The 20,290-nt window shown below is 48.8% G+C and overlaps 1 protein-coding gene across 8 annotated transcripts in view; it reads left to right on the top strand.

Moving 5' to 3' along the window:
- The window catches only part of zfhx3b (zinc finger homeobox 3b), a 413,258-nt gene that overhangs the window by 301,423 nt on the left and 91,545 nt on the right, over window positions 1-20,290 (top strand). For 5 of the 8 annotated variants that reach the window (XM_055921126.1, XM_055921127.1, XM_055921128.1 and 2 more), the window contains 4 exons: window positions 3,165-5,654; window positions 5,927-6,515; window positions 6,810-6,836; window positions 10,346-10,848. In XM_055921126.1, coding sequence (XP_055777101.1) covers window positions 3,201-5,654; window positions 5,927-6,515; window positions 6,810-6,836; window positions 10,346-10,848 — 3,573 coding nt within the window. In that variant the 5' untranslated portion in view covers window positions 3,165-3,200. The remainder of the gene's footprint in view (window positions 1-3,164; window positions 5,655-5,926; window positions 6,516-6,809; window positions 6,837-10,345; window positions 10,849-20,290) is intronic. The other 3 variants (XM_055921132.1, XM_055921133.1, XM_055921129.1) reach the window with 2 other exon arrangements.

Here is a 20,290-nt window from a genome sequence, read left to right on the forward strand (position 1 = left end):
CCGGTGAGGGAGGGAGAGAGGGAGGGAGGGAGGGAGGGAGGGAGGGAGGGAGGGAGGGAGGGAGGGAGGGAGGGAGGGAGGGAGGGGAACACAAGGACAGGGTTGGAAAGCACAGGCTATGGCAGGAATCCTGTTGTTTTCCTTTAGCAGCAGCTTAGATACCAATATGCAAAGGAAAAGTACAAGTCATTTGCATAGTACAGTACCTAACCTTGGGCATTAATGTTAACTTACTGTACTGCACGAAGTAATACCTTTACTGGCATGATTCATCGTTTTAATGTGTGGTTATTACAGCACAGAGACACTTTTCCCCATACTTCCCTCTTCGCCCTTCCAGTGCTCCTGTCCGTCTGTCCATCTCCCTCATTTAGTGCCTTTGAAAGATTCAAGCTTTTCCTGCTCTAAACAGGTGTCGCTTAGCGAGCAGACCTCCTGAAGACAAACAGGGAGATAGCTTTGTATCAGCCGGCCCATCTGCGACTCTCCGACTCCAGACAATCCCATTGCACATCAGTAACCACTACAGGTTATTGAATTAGACCATCTTGATTTTAAAGAGCAATCCTGTTTTCTAGTAAGCAGTGGACACGCTGAGCTGGCTTAGGCCACGGCTCAGCCTCCATCACTGGCCAGGGGTCATCCTCCTCTCCTCTCCCACTCTAATTGCTTTAGACACAATACAAGGGCGTGATGCTAATAGAGGCATAGTGCACACACATACAGTTATACCGTAGCTACATGCTAGCACTGCTGTTTAGACTCTGAGAGCCATAGAGGGATATTGGACAAAGAACTGGAGAAATGTAGTGAATGAGGGATGTAAAGCAGTAGTTTAGGCTGGTGTGTTGTGTGTTTTTCCACCCCGCCCCTCTGTGGGCTAGCTATGTGCCCCATGTAGCAGGCAGTGATGTGGGCACAGTGTTCGGGGCATGGTCAGGACAGGCAGTGGAATCTGGAGGAGGGGCTGATGGAACAACAGATTACAGGAAAAGGTGTGAAGGAGATCCATGTTCAGACAGGATGGGTGCTCATCTCATTGCTACTTCTTCTCATTAGACAAATCATCCACAGGAAAGTTTGTTCCTTTTTTTGTGGGTAGCTGCAAAATATGATCCAGGTGTCCTTTGTTTAATGAATTAATTAGTTATTTTATTTGTCTGTTAGGCATGGATTTTTTTTAAAGAAAATCATTCGCTGTGGTTTTGTTTTACCTCAGTCCATTTGGTTGAAATGTCTGCAGAGCGCCTAGTGTTCGTTCTCTTATTAATGGGGCAGATAGTAAATGCAGACTGACCTGGTTACTATCCCCTCTCTCAATATGGCAGCCAGCTACAAATCATGTCTGTCTGGATCAAGTAATCCTCTTAATAAGCCTATTATCTTTCATTCTGAATGCAAAGCAACAGAGGTCATCAGTGTGGCTCTGTCTGTGTGGAGTACAAACAATGAAAGCAGGTGGACATGGGCTGACACCAAATGATTGCCTACCTTCACTGTTTTCAGTGGAAGATCCTGCAACTACTACACCCGCCTTGGCTTCATTACGCTCAGATAATGCAGTTAAACATACAATATCGGGTTTCTTATCAAACCAATTATGTGCATTAATTACACCTGACTAGAATTCACTCCTCCAGTCAGGGCAGACGGTCATAATTAGCAAATCCAGTCAAAATATGAAGGTGCGTGTTAAAAGACTCGGCCCGTTGTTTGAGTAGCATAAGTGCATATGGAGTGGGGGGTATTTTCTATCAGACATTAATGAAGAGCGAGGCAGACATGATCAATCTCTCCAGTGTAGGCCAGCCCTCTCTAGTTAATATGGTAGGGGGTGGGGGTGGAGACACACTGTCTGATCACAGCTAGAATTTGCATCCCCAAGTAAGTAAATACGTAAATATATCAAGTGGCGGCAGCGAATGTGCTAATCAGCCGGGACATGGCGGCTGGGCTGAGCATGGTGCCGGGAAACTTTGCTCATGTAATATTCAGTACTGGCTGGGTTAAAGGGCAGGCCAGAGTTATTGGTTTCAGCCCGGTCGCCCCCCTTTAATCAATGCTGCCTGCATCCCTTTAATACAATTATTAGCTCAGCAGTATCTCGCGCTATCATTTTATCTCCTCGCCACTCTAAATTGCGGCCTGTGTATTGCTGGGCCACTGGTGCTCAGGGCATGGCCAGCTCCTGAAAGCACAGCTCACATTTATTCTTTCAGAGGCAGAGGATGGCTGGAGTGTTTGAAACCAGGCTGACCGAGGAGGTGGATGCCAGATCTAAACACAGCTGCTTTTCAGACCCAACCCAGCCGGTGTATTTTGGGCTTTACTGAAAACATAGCCTTTTTTCCTCTCCTCCTCTTTGAGAGAGTGTGTATGCGAGGATACAAGTAATTACCTGCGTTGCATACTGCGTTGTGTGCACTCAACGAGAGAGGAGTGGGTGATGTGTTTTTCTATGCATGATTTCTCTTATTTCAGTAGGAAGGGAGAGGGCTGTGAAGTTATCAGCAGTACCCTTCACTTCTTCTCTAGTTATGTAAATGTATCATGTCCTGATGGGTGGTTTCTCTGTGTCTAATTATCGCACAGTGAATCTATTTTATCCATTAAGTTAGGCCTGTTTCTCCCTCTTTCTGACTGGAAGTTAATTAAAAACGGATGTAGGATTTGGAGAATGTAAGATTAGGGGTGTTGTTTGGAAGGTGAAGATAAAAGATGGTAACTTCCTGAAATGGCAGGAAGATGAATCGTGGGACGACTTATTAGTGCTCGTCTCAGGTATTGTGTTTAAGTACCTAATCTAACATAATGAGCCCTCTGTCATTTACCTAATTAGATCTCACACTTTTGGGTCTCACCCGATGCACTATACATTAAATGTGTTCTTCTCACCTGGGTTCTATAGATAGATGTTCCTTTGATGAAGGTGCTTTTTATCCCCCTTTACGTGATGAGAGCATTAGGGGAGGGGAAAATATGGAAGTACTTAGGATGAGAACAATGCTATGGGTTATGATTATGAAAGGAGTTCATACAAGCTCAGGAAGAGAGAGTGCATATGTGTGTGTCCTTGTTGATAACCATGGTCCTTTCATATATGCATTACCATTAAAGTCTCTTACCAATCTCTCTCTCTCTCTCTTCTCTCTCTGTGTCTTCAGGCCTGGATGCGATGAACACCTCATGTAGGCATCAGCATGGACAGCTGTGAGTCTCCTGTGGTTTCTGGGACAGACGATGGGCTCGGCTCCTCCACCACCTCCCAGCAACAGCAGCAGCAGCATTACCCTCTGCAGACCTGGAACGATCACTCTAACTCGCAGGTCCCTCCCAGCAGCCAGCCCTCTTCCCTGGAGCCCCTGTCTCTCTCTGCACCCTACCCCTCTGTGAGAGAGCCACAGCAGCAGCAGCATCCCACCCGGACCCCACCCCTGGCCCACAGCGACAGCTCCGCCTCAGGCCAGCTGCACCCCAGAAGAGAGGAGCTCAACGAGGAGCAGGAGGGAGTGAGCTGCGGAGAGGAAGAAGAAGAATTGGAGGACTTGGATGAGATGGAGATCGACAGCTGTTTCCCAAGTCTGCAGCCCTTCCCCGGAGTACCCATAGCTCCTGGAGGAGGGGGCATGCCTACGCTGCTACGCCAGCAGCCCAACCAACGAAGGGGTGCGGCGGAGAGCGGGAGTGAGGAAGGAGAGGAGGAGGAAGAAGAGGAGAGCAGTGATGTGGAGAACCTGGCTGGAGAGATAGTCTACCAGCCGGACGGCTCAGCCTACATTGTTGAGAGTCTCAGCCAGCTGATCCAAAGCGGAGGGGGAGCGGTGCCCGGCCTGCTCCCCACAAACTCTCTCCCTGTGGCGGGGAAGCCGGGGGAACCTGCTGGGACCTCATCCTCGGTGTACCCTCAGATCATCAACACGTTCCACATAGCCTCGTCGTTCGGGAAGTGGTTCGGTTCCTCAGACCAAGGTTTCCCCAATACCTCAACCCTGGCAGGCCTCAGTCCTGTCCTGCACAGTTTCCGCGTCTTCGATGTGCGGCACAAAAGCAACAAGGATTACCTGAACAGCGACGGGTCTGCCAAGAAGTCCTGCGTATCCAAAGATGTTCCCAACAACGTGGATTTCTCCAAATTTGATGGGCTGGCCCTCTATGGCAAGGGAAAGCCCATCCTCATGTGTTTTCTCTGCAAACTGTCCTTTGGCTACCCGCGGTCTTTCGCCACTCATGCCGTCCACGACCACCGCATGACCCTGTGTGAGGACGAGAGGCGGCTGCTGGGGGACAATAAGGCATCTGCCATCATCCAGGGCATCGGGAAGGACAAAGAGCCCCTCATCAGCTTCCTGGAACCAAAAAACAAGAGCTCTCCTGTGCCGGTGCCCCCCACCATGGTCCCCATGAACTCTGGCCAGAGCTTCTACGGCACGTTCAGTGGGGTCCACCTGGAGGCAGGGAGCAGCAGTGGGGGCAGCGAGGCCCTCCTGAATAAAGACTCTGACTCCTCTGGCCTCCAGCAGCAGCAAGGCTCCCTCCTCTCTCTGGGGGGGCTGGGCAACCCCAAAGCACCTGCTCTTACCTCAACCCCAGGCCCTGCCAAAGACTCCAACGCCCTGCCCAAGCAGGGAGGGAGAACAGAGGGGCCTGCTGGGAAAGAGGGAATCCGCAGGCGGGAGCACGGGGACAAGGAGGTGCGAGAAGGCAAGGCACGCTTGGCTAGCCAGGAGGGGGGCTCGGAAGAAGAGGAGGAACTGTTATTAGAGGAAGAGGAAGACGAGGTGGAGGAAGAAGGAACTCCGCTGGCCTGTGTTGGTAACAGTAGCAGTGGCGGTGGAAAAGTGGGGGAACCGGCTGTATCAAACCAAAGCATTTCCAAATCTCCTTTATTAATGCCTAGTAGCGCTCTCCAGCCTACTGCCTGCCCATCTGCAGCCAGCCCCATGCTCAACAGCAAAGCCCCAGCTTCCACTTCTTCTTCCTCTGTCAGGGAAGAGGGCTCGGCGGCAGACGGTGGGGGGAGGACCTCGGAGCTCCCTCTGAGCTTTAACTGCCAGGGACCCACTGTCCCCTTGGCAATGGCAGCTGCAGCCAGCAGAGGGAGCGAGGACGTCGCAGCGGGCACCTCCTCACCTCTGGCCTCCAACGCCTCCGCCGACGAAAGTGCCAATCGAGATAGTGCCACAGCTCCTGAACCAAATGATTGCCCGGCAGAGGGAGAGGAGGACAGCGGCGCCCTTCTGCACCATCACCACCTACACCATCACCACCACCACCTCCACCCCTCAGCCCACACCCACTCTCACCCACACCCACACCCAGGGGGGTCCTGTGAAATGGGCGGTGGCGGTGAGTGCCCTCAGAACCACGGGCCTGGAGGAAGTGGAGTGGAATGCCCCAAATGCGACACCGTCCTGGGCTCCTCGCGGTCCCTGGGCGGACACATGACCATGATGCACTCGCGCAACTCGTGCAAGACACTCAAGTGTCCCAAATGCAACTGGCATTACAAGTACCAGCAGACCCTGGAGGCCCACATGAAGGAGAAGCACCCAGACTCCGGTGGCTCCTGTGTGTACTGCAGCAGTGGCCAGAGCCACCCGCGTCTGGCCCGAGGAGAGAGCTACACCTGCGGATACAAGCCCTTCCGCTGCGAGGTCAGTACTTCAACCTAGTCAGTTGAAGATCCAACCTAGTCAGTTGAAGTACTGACCTCAGCCTAATGACTAGTATACTGACAGGTGGTAGGACTTTGGATAGAACTTTAGCACAATGTGAAATATGTTGATATGTTGACATGTTGACTGATATGACATATCAATCAACATGTCATGATATGATTTATATTTCATGGACTATAAGCTAGAGGCAACAAAGATTTCCACTTTACATCATGAGCAAAAATGAACGTCTTCTCTCTATTTTCTAGGTGTGTAACTACTCGACCACCACCAAGGGCAACCTGAGCATCCACATGCAGTCGGACAAGCATCTGAACAACATGCAGACCCTGCAGAACGGAGGCTCCATCCCCTCCGCCGAGCAGCAGGTGTTTGGCCAGCACCCTGGAGGGGTCGGAGTGGTGACCGTGCCCTCTGTGACCCAGGCCAGCACCCACCACCCGCCCCACCACCACCACCCCACCCAGTCCTCCGCTCACATGGCGGGGCCCTGCGGTTCCCCCTCGCCCACCAAGCCAAAAAGCAAGCCCACGTGGCGCTGCGAGGTGTGCGACTACGAGACCAACGTGGCGCGGAACCTGCGCATCCACATGACCAGCGAGAAGCACATGCACAACATGATGCTGCTGCAGCAGAATGTGACCCAGATGCAGCATGGTCGGCTGGGCCTGGGGGCCATGCCCTCTCCCTCCGAGGCCGAGCTCTACCAGTACTACCTGACCCAGAACATGAGCCTGCCCCCAGGCCTCAAGATGGACCCGGCTGGAGCTGAGGCCCAGTTCCTGCTGGGAGGCTTCCACCTGGACCCCAACATGGCCGCCTTGGCCCCCCAACTAGGTGAGCTCTCTCAGTCTGCCTCTGCAACAGTGGAACAGTGGGAGCCATTCTGGCTCTTGCCTCAGTACTGCCTCAGGTCACCACAGAGAAGGCAGACTGCAGTTCAGTACGAGTTCACAAGGGGTGGGATCGCTCTCACTGCTGCCAGCTGTTTATTTTTAAACATGAAACACACAGTTCTAAACAGTATGTGTCTAAATGGAAGATTCAGCTTTGATTTTTTTTAAATGCTTCACTTTTTAACCCATTTAGACATAGGCTAATTGTGTTAATTTATTTACTGAATGTGTGTAGCGTGGCCAGTAAATGAATGCATGAATGGTAAGTCATTTTATATTTACATTCAATTATTATAGTTTAGTTATCCCCATGAGAAACAGCAGAGCAGCCTTTTCTCTGAACCAACATGCAGGCAAAGGGTTAACCAGGGAACACATTAGCCCTCCCTCCCTCACTCTCACACACACTGTATATACACAATCCTATCTTTCATGTTGGCAGCTCTCTTTTTCTTTCTGTTTCTGTTGCCCGAAGGTACACCTGCCCTACTGAACTTAACATCATTCACCCTCTTTCCAAGCAAAGCGCCCCATTGAGAGATAAAGATAAAAGGGGGGAGGTGAAACAACGCCAATGTATAAAACACAAGATTTCTAGAGGGTGGACCTAACTCACAACAATCCCTTTCTGTCTTAGTGTAAAAGACGACTTGTTAGTTGTTACCATATGACAGTTTCTCTTTCACCAATGTGACAGGCACCATGACTTCCATGCCATGTTCTGTCTAGTTGGAGCTGAATCGATATCTTCCCAGTAAAAGAGAGGATACACTCCAGACTGTGGCCTTGGTATTAGGATAGTGTTTCACTCCGGCTTGGCTGAGAAGAGTGGGCCTATAAGGCTAGTGAAGCTATTGGTGGAGCTTCAGTTAGGGACTTTTTGTGTTGATTTTAGAGAAAGCGGACCCTGGTTAAAAAACGACCCAAGCCATTAGAGTTATGAGAGCTTTTTTGTCTCCATCAGTTATTAAGCGGTGTAGGTAGAACTTCTCTGAAAGCTCCTATATAGCCTCAAATATGCCCCCCAAACATACACATCCACACTTCACTTCACTTCATTACAAACCTAGGAGTTTAGTTTACATTTCCAGTCTATGTCACTCTATCTGGGTCACACTGCCTGGGAAAGTCCCCCTGTGATACCTTGTTTTCATCACAATATGCAGTGTGAGAGAGGGAGGGAGAGAGAGAGAGGGAGGGAGAGATAGAGCAGCTCAGTGAGCCTTCCTCTTGTTTGCCCATGTCCTCCAGGCCTCCGCTCCTCTGAACATCAGCGTTTTCATGTCATTATTTCCAAACTGCCACTGAACTCCGCCACTGGAGCTCTCTTTTTTCCCCCAACGTTGTAATTGCAGCTATAAATTTTATCTTGGTCAAAGAAGGGAGGAGTAGAGGGCCCAGTATGGGTAATTCAGCGGCATAGCTGAGTGTTTGGCGTGCCAGTTACAACCCCACAGTTTGTACAGACTTGTCTTCAACTGTCGCCGGTTCAAAGACACGAACAAGAATTGATTGCTGTGACTAATTTTTTATCCCCTCTCTTGCCATCTGGTTCATTTTCCTGTGAGGGAACGTTTAATAAGCATGTTACAGGGAGGCAATGACGAGGCATTACTCTCAGCCCTAAAACGACCACAGTGTCATCCCGAGCCACACACATTCTGATTGACTGTACACACTGATACACTCCATCACACACACACACAACTCTGCCGTTATAACTCTGTCTGTGCAGCTCAAGGACAGATAGTATCCGTCTGTACCTCCCTCCCTTTAGTGCTCTTTTCCACTGTGTATTTCTGACTTTTGAGGACATTGTTAGACAGAGAGGGAGATGACAAATCCTGACCTCACATGATCTCACCCTCTTGGTAATCCTTATCCCCAGGACTGAGCTGCTGCAGATACATAGAGTGGGTGGGGGGAGGGGGGGGCCTTAGCTATTGTGTGCTCTACTTTGTTGTCCAATATACTGCCTGAATGCTGCAGCATCTAGGTAGAACTCTCTGGAAATCTAGCAAAGCTGGTCCACCACTAATCTTTTGGAAGTTCCACCAAGCCCTGTAGAGACACGTTAATATATTTACAGCCTGGACTTGGACTCTGCTTATGTCAAAGACTAAAGTTTCCAAGATTTCCCAATGATGTGTGTTTATCTCAAGCCTTTTAATGTTTTTTGAAAGTGAAAATATTTCCACAGCGTCCTGCCTCCCTTTCCCTAAACATTGATACGGACTGACAACGTTTCAGTCAAAATATTCTAGGTTATATTTAACAGAGGCCTGCTTACATCTAAAACACATGTAGGGACCGCAGACTGAACCTATTCTCACACAGCCGTGAAGGCAGAGGTAATCACTGTGTCTGTGTCGGAGCATGGAGTCTACAGTGGAAAAGAGTGTGAGAGCCGCACAGGAATGAGAGAATAAAGATGAGGAGAGGAGACGAAGAGATAGGGGTAGTAACTAGTGAGGGGACTGAGAGAGAGAAAGAGAGAAGGGGGGGCCCTGGCTGGAGAGGTGGATCTGTGAGTGATTTCAGAGGGCTTCACAGAGGTCTCCCTCTCCCGGCTATAAAAACTCAGGTAATGGAGAAAAGTCCGAGAGCAGGCTGCATACTGCAGCAATAAATAAAAAGAGGCTGCTGGAATTAATTTAGTGTAAAGCCAGGCGGGGTCAGCCAGTGCGCTCAGTCTGGGCAGTGATAGATTAAAGATCAGCGAGAAAAAAACTCCCCAGCCACTCTTACCTCATTTTTACCGCCTTTTCGTTTTTTCCCTCCTCCTCTTCAGACTGTAGATATGGTTGTTTCTGTTGTTGGATCTGGATGTGTGTGGTGTTTTTTTACTCCCCCCCCCTTCGCTCAGTTACCGAGTAGGATTAATCTGGTAGGTGTCTGTATCGATTTAGCAACTATGCAGAGTCGAAAGAGGCAGGAGAATCCAAAGAGAAAAGTGGATTTTTTGTATTATTATTCTGTGAACAAGGGCACTGGATTTGATTTACAGTAATGTATGCTTGGGAACTCTTTAGTTCTCTTGTAATGATAGAATAACTTTCTTTTTCTGCGGAGCTCACGGCCTCTGGAGTTGATTTAGTGCCGGGCCGTGAAAGTGCACCAGTCCAAACAGGACTACGTGTAAATCCTTACTCTGGCATTGCAACGTTTCTGCACCCTGCGAAAAAGTCCAGACTTTCTTTCTCTCGGCTCAAAGGAAGGATAATCTTGATTTAATCAAGGTACATAAATACACACATGCACATTATCCTCAGAGGGGTATTGGAACTAGAGACCAAATCCACTTTGACTGCAGAGACAAACATGGCTCTTTGTTGAAAGTTGAACCGTACACCTTTCACTTTTCCAAGGACATTTTCCATCCTGAGGGAGGCTCAAAGAACTGAGAGCCCCTTTGGAAAACCCCATGCTTCCACCCCTCTAAGAAACTCTAAATAACTCCTGATGTCCACAAAAGTACATGTAACACAAAGTGAAATAGAGTGATGGCAAGATAGGAATAATCCCTGAAAGCTGTACTTAGAATTCAAAGCTTGTGAAATTTGAAAATAACCAACTGACCGTGTGCGTGTAACCAACTAAGCACTTTCTCTCTCTCTCTCTCTCTCTCTCTCTCTCTCTCTCTCTCTCTCTCTCTCTCTCTCTCTCTCTCTCTCTCTCTCTCTCTCTCTCTCTCTCTCTCACACACACACACAATTCTCTCTCTCTCTTCCCTCCTCTCCCTTTTTCTCTCTTTCCGTCCCTGGTGCTCAGTAGGTGGGGAGATCCCCATGGACGTGCGGCTGGGTGGCGTTGGTGGTCAGTTGGTGTCTGAGGAGTTGATGACCCTGGGGGAGAGCTTGTCGCAGACCAGTGACCCCTCCCTCAAGCTGTTCCAGTGTGCCGTGTGCAACCGCTTCACCACCGACAACCTGGATGTGCTGGGCATGCACATGGGTGCTGAGCGCAGCCTGCCCGAGGAGGAGTGGCGCGCCGTGGTGGGCGACTCGCACCAGTGCAAGCTGTGCCGTTACACCACACAGCTGAAGGCCAACTTCCAGCTGCACTGCAAGACCGACAAGCATGTGCAGAAGTACCAGCTGGTGGCCCACATCAAGGAGGGGGGCAAGGGCAACGAGTGGCGCTTGAAGTGCGTGGCCATCGGCAACCCAGTGCACCTGAAGTGCAACGCCTGCGACTACTACACTAACAGCCTGGAGAAGCTACGCATGCATACCATCAACTCCCGCCACGAGGCCAGCCTCAAGCTTTACAAGGTACGTGCCTCACCTTCACCTCTCATCCCTCCTTTCACCCTACCGTTCTCCCCTTCCACCGTTCCTCCCTCTTCTCTTCTTCCTTCCTAACGTTACATTCCTCCACGGTACTCCACTGCAGATCCCTGGATTCTGCTCCGCTGCTAGCCGCTTCCACCAGTCATGAATGATGGCCCTGTTGTCTAACCCTTCTGTTCACAGGGCCCATAGAGAGGAGTGGGGGGCTAGAACATGGCAGGTGGATCCGGGTAAAGAGGATAAGGGGTGAAATCACTAGGAGAGGGATGAAGAAGTGTGAGGAGACAGAGGTTTGGTGTTAATACTCCTCGGGGCGGGAAAGGCAGAATCGTTCTCGACAGCCGTATTGATTTTCGCTGGACTTGGAGCTTCACCTTCTCCTCTAATCATTCCATAATAGCCAATGGATGAACACTCTCTGAACAAATGGCCATAAATCTAACAGGCCTGATTCCACTTAGGCACCTATCCTGTGTGTCTGCGGCAAGGCTAGGGCTACTCTGTGTTTAACCCAACCTGGCATGGCTACATAGACGGCTAACACAATCACACACACACACACTAAGACGTAAACAAACACATACCATTCACCCACACATTCACACACCCACACAACTTGTAGCTCATCACACTGCTCTGTCCCCAAACACACTGTGCCTTTATTTACACAAAGACTCCACTCCATTCTCAAGTGTTAGGCTATTGGAAAGTAAATGGGCAAAACAAACAATATATTCTATTGGTTTTATATGAGCTTAACTCTTATTTTCTGTCTTTTTGCACTATAACTGCTCTTGGCAAATAGTGTGATATAGGAGGGTGAAAAAGGAGGAGACAATATTGTGTTTTTAATCACATTAAAAAGCTAGGGTAGAATCCACCAATTGAGAACCCTCTCCAATCGCCTGTCTCTCTGGCCCTACTGAAAGCCCCCTGCTTTATGAATGGTTCCTGGGATCCGCTGATGTTTTTATTGCAGGTTTCCTGTCTGCAAGGCCTTTGTAGTGAGAGATCCTACAGTAACTGAGACAAATGTTTTTTCAACACTTAGGGGAGGTGTGAGGCTCTGCTCCCAGGTCGACCATTAGGAGGGCCGGAGGGAGCAGGCCGTGTTGACTCTCGGTCAGGGTAGGGTAGGGCCCCGGCCGCCTTCCCAGCAGCCTCTGGGCCTGGAGAGAGACAGAGAGCAAGGTTATAGTGGAGCAGGACTGGAGCGGTGTCTCCACCACTCATGCCCAGACACGTAGACAGGATATTTACAAATACCACACTGATTAAAATATGTAACACAATCTGTAGGACACGCTGGGCCTGGCCTGTGGAGGCAGAGAGGCTGAGAGTGGCCTCCTAGTGCCCCAGGCTGGGTTCATCCTCACTGGGCAGGGCTGGGGTAACGCTGGGTGTTCTTTGTGCCACTGAGACAGACGGGGCACTCTGCCCACATGCCAGTGGCTCTGTCTCACACTTGACCGAAGTAGATGAGCCCTGACATCCTGCACTCACACCTAAGGTGGAAAATAATGTTTTGTCTGAAAGGAGAGTGAAGAGTTTATATTACATTGTCTGTCTGTCTGCCTTCCACTTATCATGTGCCAAAATGGTGAAAAGAACAGACAGTTTTTTTCCTTCCCCTAACTTTTCTTTACTGTAGAAAGTTGACATACTGTATATGGTAATACGACTGGGGAGGATTAAATATGTACAGTTCCTTGCAAAAGTATTCATCCCCCTTGGGGTTTGCCCTATTTTGTTGCATACAACCTGTAATTTAAATTAGCTTTTTATTTGGATTTCGTGTAATGGACATACACAATATAGTCCAAATTGTGGTGAAGTGAAAAAACAAAAAATTTGTTTAAAACATTTCAAAAAGAAAAAAAATGATAAGTGGTGCATGCATATGTATTCACCCCCTTTGCTATGAAGCCCCTAAATAAGATCTGGTGCAACCAATTACCTTCAGAAGTCACATAATTTGTTAAGTAATGTCCACCTGTGTGCAATCTAAGTGTCAAATGATCTGTCACACGATCTCAGTATATATACACCTGTTCTGAAAGGCCCTGAAAGAGTCTGCAACACCACTAAACAAGAGGCACCACCAAGCAAGCAGCACCATGAAGACCAAGGAGCTCTCCAAACAGGTCAGGGACAAAGTTGTTGAGAACTACAGTTCAGGGTTGGGTTATAAAAAAATATGCAAAACTTTGAACATCCCATGGAGCACCATTTAAATCCATTATTAAAAAATGGAAAGAATATGGCACCCCAACAAACCTGCCAAGAGAGGGCCACCCACCAAAACTCACAGACCAAGCAAGGAGGGCATTAATCAGAGGCAACAAAGAGACTAAAGATAACCCTGAAGGAGCTGCATAGCTCCACAGCGGAGATTGGAGTATCTGTCCATAGGACCACTTTAAGCCGTACACTCCACAGAGCTGGGCTTTATGGAAGAGTGGACAGAAAAAAGCCATTACTTAAAGAAAAAAAGAAGCAAACACATTTGGTGTTCGCCAAAAGTTATGTGGGAGACTCCCCAAACATATGAAAGAAGGTTCTCTGGTCAGATGAGACTAAAATGTAGTTTTTTGGCCATCAAGGAAAATGCTATGTCTGGCGCAAACCCAACACCTCTCATCACCCCGAGAACACCATTTCCCAGTTCCTGCCGATGTTTTTCATCGGCAGGAACTGGGAAACTAGTCAGAATTGAAGGAATGATGGATGGCGCTAAATACAGGGAAAGTCTTGAGGGAAACCTGTTTGTCTTCCAGAGATTTGAGACTGGGACGGAGGTTCACCTTTCAGCAGGACAATGACCCTAAGCATACTGCTAAAGCAACACTCGAGTGGTTTAAGGGGAACCATTTAAATGTCTTGGAATGGCCTAGTCAAAGCCCAGACCTCAATCCAATTGACAATCTGTGGTATGACTTAAAGATTGCTGTACACCAGCAGAACCCATCCAACTTGAAGGAGCTGGAGCAGTTTTGCCTTGAAGAATGGGCAAAAATCCCAGTGGCTAGATGTGCCAAGCTTATAGAGACATACCCCAAGAGACTTACAGCTGTAATTTCTGCAAAAGGTGGCTCTACAAAGTATTGACTTTGGGGGGGGGGGTGAATAGTTATGCACGCTCTAGGTTTCCGTTTTTTTGTCTTATTTCTTGTTTGTTTCACAGTAAAAAAATATTTTGCATCTTCTAAGTGGTAGGCATGTTGTGTAAATCAAATGATACAAACCCCCCAAAAATATTTTTATTCCAGGTTGAAAAGCAACAAAATAGGACAAGTGCCAAGGGGGTGAATACTTTCGCAAGCCACTGTACAACACAATCTAGCATGATCGTTTTTCACCACTTAAGCCTCTTAAGATGGCTCCATACTTCTTAAAGCCAATTGATCTCCAGAGAAAGGGAAGTATCTGCCCAGGAATGACCTGAGCTCTCACCCCCGGAACACAGAGCCCTGCTGGCCCTCACTAAACAGGCAGCTCCCATCACTCCAGACATGTGTAGTGGCGAAAAAAGATGTTCACAACTTGACAAGAATTATTACTGCATTATACGACCCAGAAATGTGATTAGTGGATGATAAGTAGATGGTTCTTAGGCTTAGCTCACTGCAGCACGGGTTGGCGCCCCACTTGACAATGTCATAACCTTTGTGACGTGTTGGATTTCCAGGCCTTGTAGAGTAGAGTGAATGACAACCAGCCAGGCAGGCAGGCAGAACCCCACAGCACAGCAGGCCCTTGAGCTCAGCCACAGCCTCAGCCTTCGACTCAGCCTGGCAGATTATGCAAGGATGAAGAAAGGAAAAAAATAAAAATAATGTATTCCTCCCAAAAGAAATGTGATGCGAATAGCAGCATTTTTTTAACCTTTTTGGGGAGAAAATAAATCATCAAGTCAGCATAAACAGGCTGTAAGATGTGGGAGATCCTTGGGACACTTCACCCAAATCAAAACTGGTTTGCATTAAACAGGCCCTTTGTGTCCACGGCTCCGTATAAATTGGAGCCTGTAATTACTGGAATTAAAAAGGAAGGTTTAAACTGAGGGCTAAGCTGGATGGGATAATTTGAGAGTCTGTGGTATGTGGCCCATATTAGGGCTTTCTAAAAATATCCCCCCCACCACCCCACGTATTGGAATGTTCCGAAAGCCCACGGAAAACTTGAGCGAGGCATCTTCACCGCATGGACCACCACGCAGTGGGGGTGATGCTGCAGCCTCTTCCTGACTCCCTTGTGCTGGGTTTGGAGACACTCAATCTGGAGCCTCACTTTGGCTGCAGTTGACACACCCCTGACACACCCCTCTGAACTTTCACCTTCCCTTCACGTCTCCCCACTCACTGTCGGCTTTGTAGTGGCGGTAGTGATGTCATGATGGTCACCCATAAGTGCAAGCAGATGGCCCTACACTACAATATGCAGGTCACCCCAAAGTTAAGCTCTCTTTTATTGGAAGCTTCAGCTTCCCCACTCTCCCTAGAGACACTCTGGCCTGGAGAAATCCAACTTCTACTCCTGATTTACAGTTATTCACAGTTACCTTATGGTAGTAGTAACACATCCCTCCAAACGTCTCTGACAGAGACTCACACAGGTTTATTAAACGTTCCCAGCAGGCCTCAGGTGCTTGTCTGTAGGACGCGTAAGAGTGGAGGGGAGAGGAGGCTGGGAGCCGGCCAGCTCCCTCCCAGTCCCAGGCCTGAGCTGCTGTGCTCTGCCTCACTCTGCTTCTGCCCACACAGGATGGGTGGAGCCTGGGCCGGCCAGGCCTCTGCTTCCAGGCAGGAGTTTGGGGAAAGGGGAGGAGCATGGAGGGCTAGCTGGCTACCTTCCTTGTCTCGGGGGCCGGTGCGATCTGCGGTAATTGAGATTGATTGGATGTTATTTTTCCTCTTGCAAATGTAGTCCATTAGCTTGGCACATGCATAATCAGTTTAGAGCGCAGTTAGCTGAATGTAATCATGTTCCTCGGTGTCTGCTCGCACAAAATCCACTCCAGATGCCGCTTGGCCGTGGAAAGAGAGGAAGAAAGTGCCGTCACTATCACATGGGGAATCTTTAACCAAGAAAGCCCCGACACCCCTCCCTCTGTCCTGGCCCCGCTCTATTAAACACACAACTGTACAAACTCTCCCATAGACACACACACAACTGTACAAACTCTCCCATAGACACACACACAACTGTACAAACTCTCCCATAGACACACACACAACTGTACAAACTCTCCCATAGACACACACACAACTGTTCAAACTCTCCCATAGACACACACACAACTGTTCAAACTCTCCCATAGACACACACACAACTGTTCAAACTCTCCCATAGACACACACACAACTGTTCAAACTCTCCCATAGACACACACACAACTGTTCAAACTCTCCCATAGACACACACACAACTGTTCAAACTCTCCCATAGACACACACACAACTGTTCAAACTCTCCCATAGACACACACACAACTGTTCAAACTCTCCCATAGACACACACACAACTGTTCAAACTCTCCCATAGACACGCACGCACACACACACGCACGCACGCACCAGCACGCACACACATGCACACACACACGCACACACACGCACACACACACACACACACGCACACACACACAGACTGTGCACGGTGACTGCCTCCCTTACACCTGAAAACAGGCCTTCAGAGCAGATCACATGTTCTCAAGTCTTAGCTGCTAAGACTAACGTGGTGTTGACTGGGACCCAAGCCTGGCCCACTAACCAGCGCAAAGCATCTGTATCTTGGACGCCTCTCCTCTCCTTATTTTCCCCTCCAGTGCGGTCCAACTGGATAACTGAGCGGTTAGGAAAGAACATGTCTGAAAAGCATAATAGGAGCAAAGTGTGTGTAATGTAAATGAAGGGATTAGCTGCTACATGGAAATGCATTAAGGTGTTTCAGTGAGGATCCTACTCAGCGAAAGCACTCTGCTCCTCTGCCCCAGACTGCACACTGACCTGCCCATTAATGATCATAATTATCAGGATTGATTCCAAATCCTCCTGGCCATCAGAGTAGAGGGGAAACCATCATCATCGTAACGAATAAGTAATGGTTTCACTCCAGAAAGGATTGTTTTTTATTATCAAATAAAAGTGGAGAGAGTAATTTGGAGTTAAAGTCACGGGGGAGCATTTAATCGCTGTTGGGATCCGATCCGTCATGGCCCTTTCATCTGCCAGCCGATCAGCCCAACCTCAGCCCTGTCAGGAGACAGACAGACACTCACCACCACCACCAGACAGCAGTTAGAGGAGGGGAGGGGGGGAGACAGACAGACAGAGAGACAGAGAGAGGGAGAGGGAGACGGAGAGAGGCTCGTTTAGACAGAGATACTCTGCTAATTATCATGGCTGGCCTGTGATTGTTCAGTAATAGTGCTCAGTGGGAAAGGTTGCAGCAGTTCCAGGAAGAGCTCGGATTTACTGGTACTACCGCTCTAATAAAGCGCTCGCTGCACATCCTGGGAGACAGCCCATTCCCCTATACACACACACACACACACACACACACACACACACACACACACACACACACACACACACACACACACACACACACACACACACACACACACACACACACACACACACACACACACACACACACACACACGCTCCCCTTTACAGCAATCACCTTTACAGAGGCTAGGGGGAATAGCTACACGCGGCTGTACAGATCACATTCGTTAGTACATAGTGCATGTCATATGATATTGTGTAGCTCGGTGCAAGTGGGTGGTAGCCGGCGTAATGTAAAGCTGAGGAAGTGTTTAAATTGTGTGTGGGGCCTCCTTACACTCCCTCAGTCAACACAGCAATGATCCAGAACCCCCTTCCCCTTCCCACCTCCCTCTGTCTATAGCCTGCCTGCAGGGTGGTGACCTCTGAGCTGCATTGCCTAAACAGGACCCAATCACTCCAGAGGGTGGGTGGGACCACAGGGCTCTCTCTGAGGAATAGAGTTCAGAGGATCAGTCTATGATTGGCTGTAGTGGCTGTCAGTCAGGCTGTGAGGGGTGTGGTATCAGAGAGGGAGGGTTCAGGACTCTGTTTGGCAGTGTGTTGGAATTTCACAAGTCCTCCAGCTCCCACCTCGGAGAAGGCCATGCGCTGACCCGTGGCCCAGCTGCTGCACTGCTGCTGCTGATTGGGAGTGCATCTGCCCCTCCGGGGGTGTTTCGAGGGCCAGCACAGAGAGAGAGAGAGAGAGAGGGAGAGAGAGAGAGGGAGAGAGAGAGAGAGAGAGAGAGAGAGGGAGAGAGGGAGAGAGGGAGAGAGAGAGAGAGGGAGAGAGAGAGAGAGAGAGAGAGAGAGAGAGAGAGAGAGAGAGAGAGAGAGAGAGAGAGAGAGAGAGAGAGAGAGAGAGAGAGAGAGAGAGAGAGAGAGGCGCCCAAGCAGGGTAGGCCCAGCTTTATTTGAGCCTTTTTCTCAAGCTGTTTACCTAGATTGACTAATAGAATGGCTAAATGGGCCCTGGCCTCTACTCCCTCCCTCCTCACTGTGTGTCTGGTTAGAGATAGGGACGTGTCCAGCACTGCGTCATATCTCTGCAGGCCCACAGAGGGAGGGCCAGAGAGGGGAGGAGTGGGATGTTATGTTTCTGGTTCAGTCGGGAGTTGGAGTTCCTTGGTTATTGTGTTAATGGTTGTTTGTTTTGACTTTAGTTTTTTTCTTTGGGCAGCCGGACAAGAGCAACTGAGCACACTCCTGCCGGTGTGCAAGGAAGCCTTTGATCCTATTATCTGTTGCCTGATCAGCAGAAAAGGCAGATTGGCGGCTGAAGGGGAGGGTTAGGGGAGGACTCAGGGAGAGGAGGACTAGAGCAGCTCAGTGTTCAGTGTATACTAGAGGGGGAGTTAGTAGAGTTTCAGGTGGTATGTTTGGTGTTGTCAGTGTATACTAGAGGGGGGAGTTAGTAGAGTTTTAGGAGGTATGTTTGGTGTTGTCAGTGTATACTAGAGGGGGAGTTAGTAGAGTTTCAGGAGGTATGTTTGGTGTTGTCAGTGTATACTAGAGGGGGAGTTAGTAGAGTTTCAGGAGGTATGTTTGGTGTTGTCAGTGTATACTAGAGGGGGAGTTAGTAGAGTTTCAGGAGGTATGTTTGGTGTTGTCAGTGTATACTAGAGGGGGAGTTAGTAGAGTTTCAGGAGGTATGTTTGGTGTTGTCAGTGTATACTAGAGGGGGAGTTAGTAGAGTTTCAGGAGGTATGTTTGGTGTTGTCAGTGTATACTAGAGGGGGAGTTAGTAGAGTTTCAGGAGGTATGTTTGGTGTTGTCAGTGTATACTAGAGGGGGAGTTAGTAGAGTTTCAGGAGGTATGTTTGGTGTTGTCAGTGTATACTAGAGGGGGAGTTAGTAGAGTTTCAGGAGGTATGTTTGGTGTTGTCAGTGTATACTAGAGGGGGAGTTAGTAGAGTTTCAGGAGGTATGTTTGGTGTTGTCAGTGTATACTAGAGGGGGAGTTAGTAGAGTTTTAGGAGGTATGTTTGGTGTTGTCAGTGTATACTAGAGGGGGAGTTAGTAGAGTTTCAGGAGGTATGTTTGGTGTTGTCAGTGTATACTAGAGGGGGAGTTAGTAGAGTTTCAGGAGGTATGTTTGGTGTTGTCAGTGTATACTAGAGGGGGAGTTAGTAGAGTTTCAGGAGGTATGTTTGGTGTTGTCAGTGTATACTAGAGGGGGAGTTAGTAGAGTTTTAGGAGGTATGTTTGGTGTTGTCAGTGTATACTAGAGGGGGAGTTAGTAGAGTTTCAGGAGGTATGTTTGGTGTTGTCAGTGTATACTAGAGGGGGAGTTAGTAGAGTTTCAGGAGGTATGTTTGGTGTTGTCAGTGTATACTAGAGGGGGAGTTAGTAGAGTTTCAGGAGGTATGTTTGGTGTTGTCAGTGTATACTAGAGGGGGAGTTAGTAGAGTTTCAGGAGGTATGTTTGGTGTTGTCAGTGTATACTAGAGGGGGAGTTAGTAGAGTTTCAGGAGGTATGTTTGGTGTTGTCAGTGTATACTAGAGGGGGAGTTAGTAGAGTTTCAGGAGGTATGTTTGGTGTTGTCAGTGTATACTAGAGGGGGAGTTAGTAGAGTTTCAGGAGGTATGTTTGGTGTTGTCAGTGTATACTAGAGGGGGAGTTAGTAGAGTTTCAGGAGGTATGTTTGGTGTTGTCAGTGTATACTAGAGGGGGAGTTAGTAGAGTTTCAGGAGGTATGTTTGGTGTTGTCAGTGTATACTAGAGGGGGAGTTAGTAGAGTTTTAGGAGGTATGTTTGGTGTTGTCAGTGTATACTAGAGGGGGAGTTAGTAGAGTTTCAGGAGGTATGTTTGGTGTTGTCAGTGTATACTAGAGGGGGAGTTAGTAGAGTTTCAGGAGGTATGTTTGGT

This window comes from Salvelinus fontinalis, chromosome 4 (assembly GCF_029448725.1).
Source record: "Salvelinus fontinalis isolate EN_2023a chromosome 4, ASM2944872v1, whole genome shotgun sequence".
Lineage (NCBI taxonomy): Eukaryota > Metazoa > Chordata > Actinopteri > Salmoniformes > Salmonidae > Salvelinus > Salvelinus fontinalis.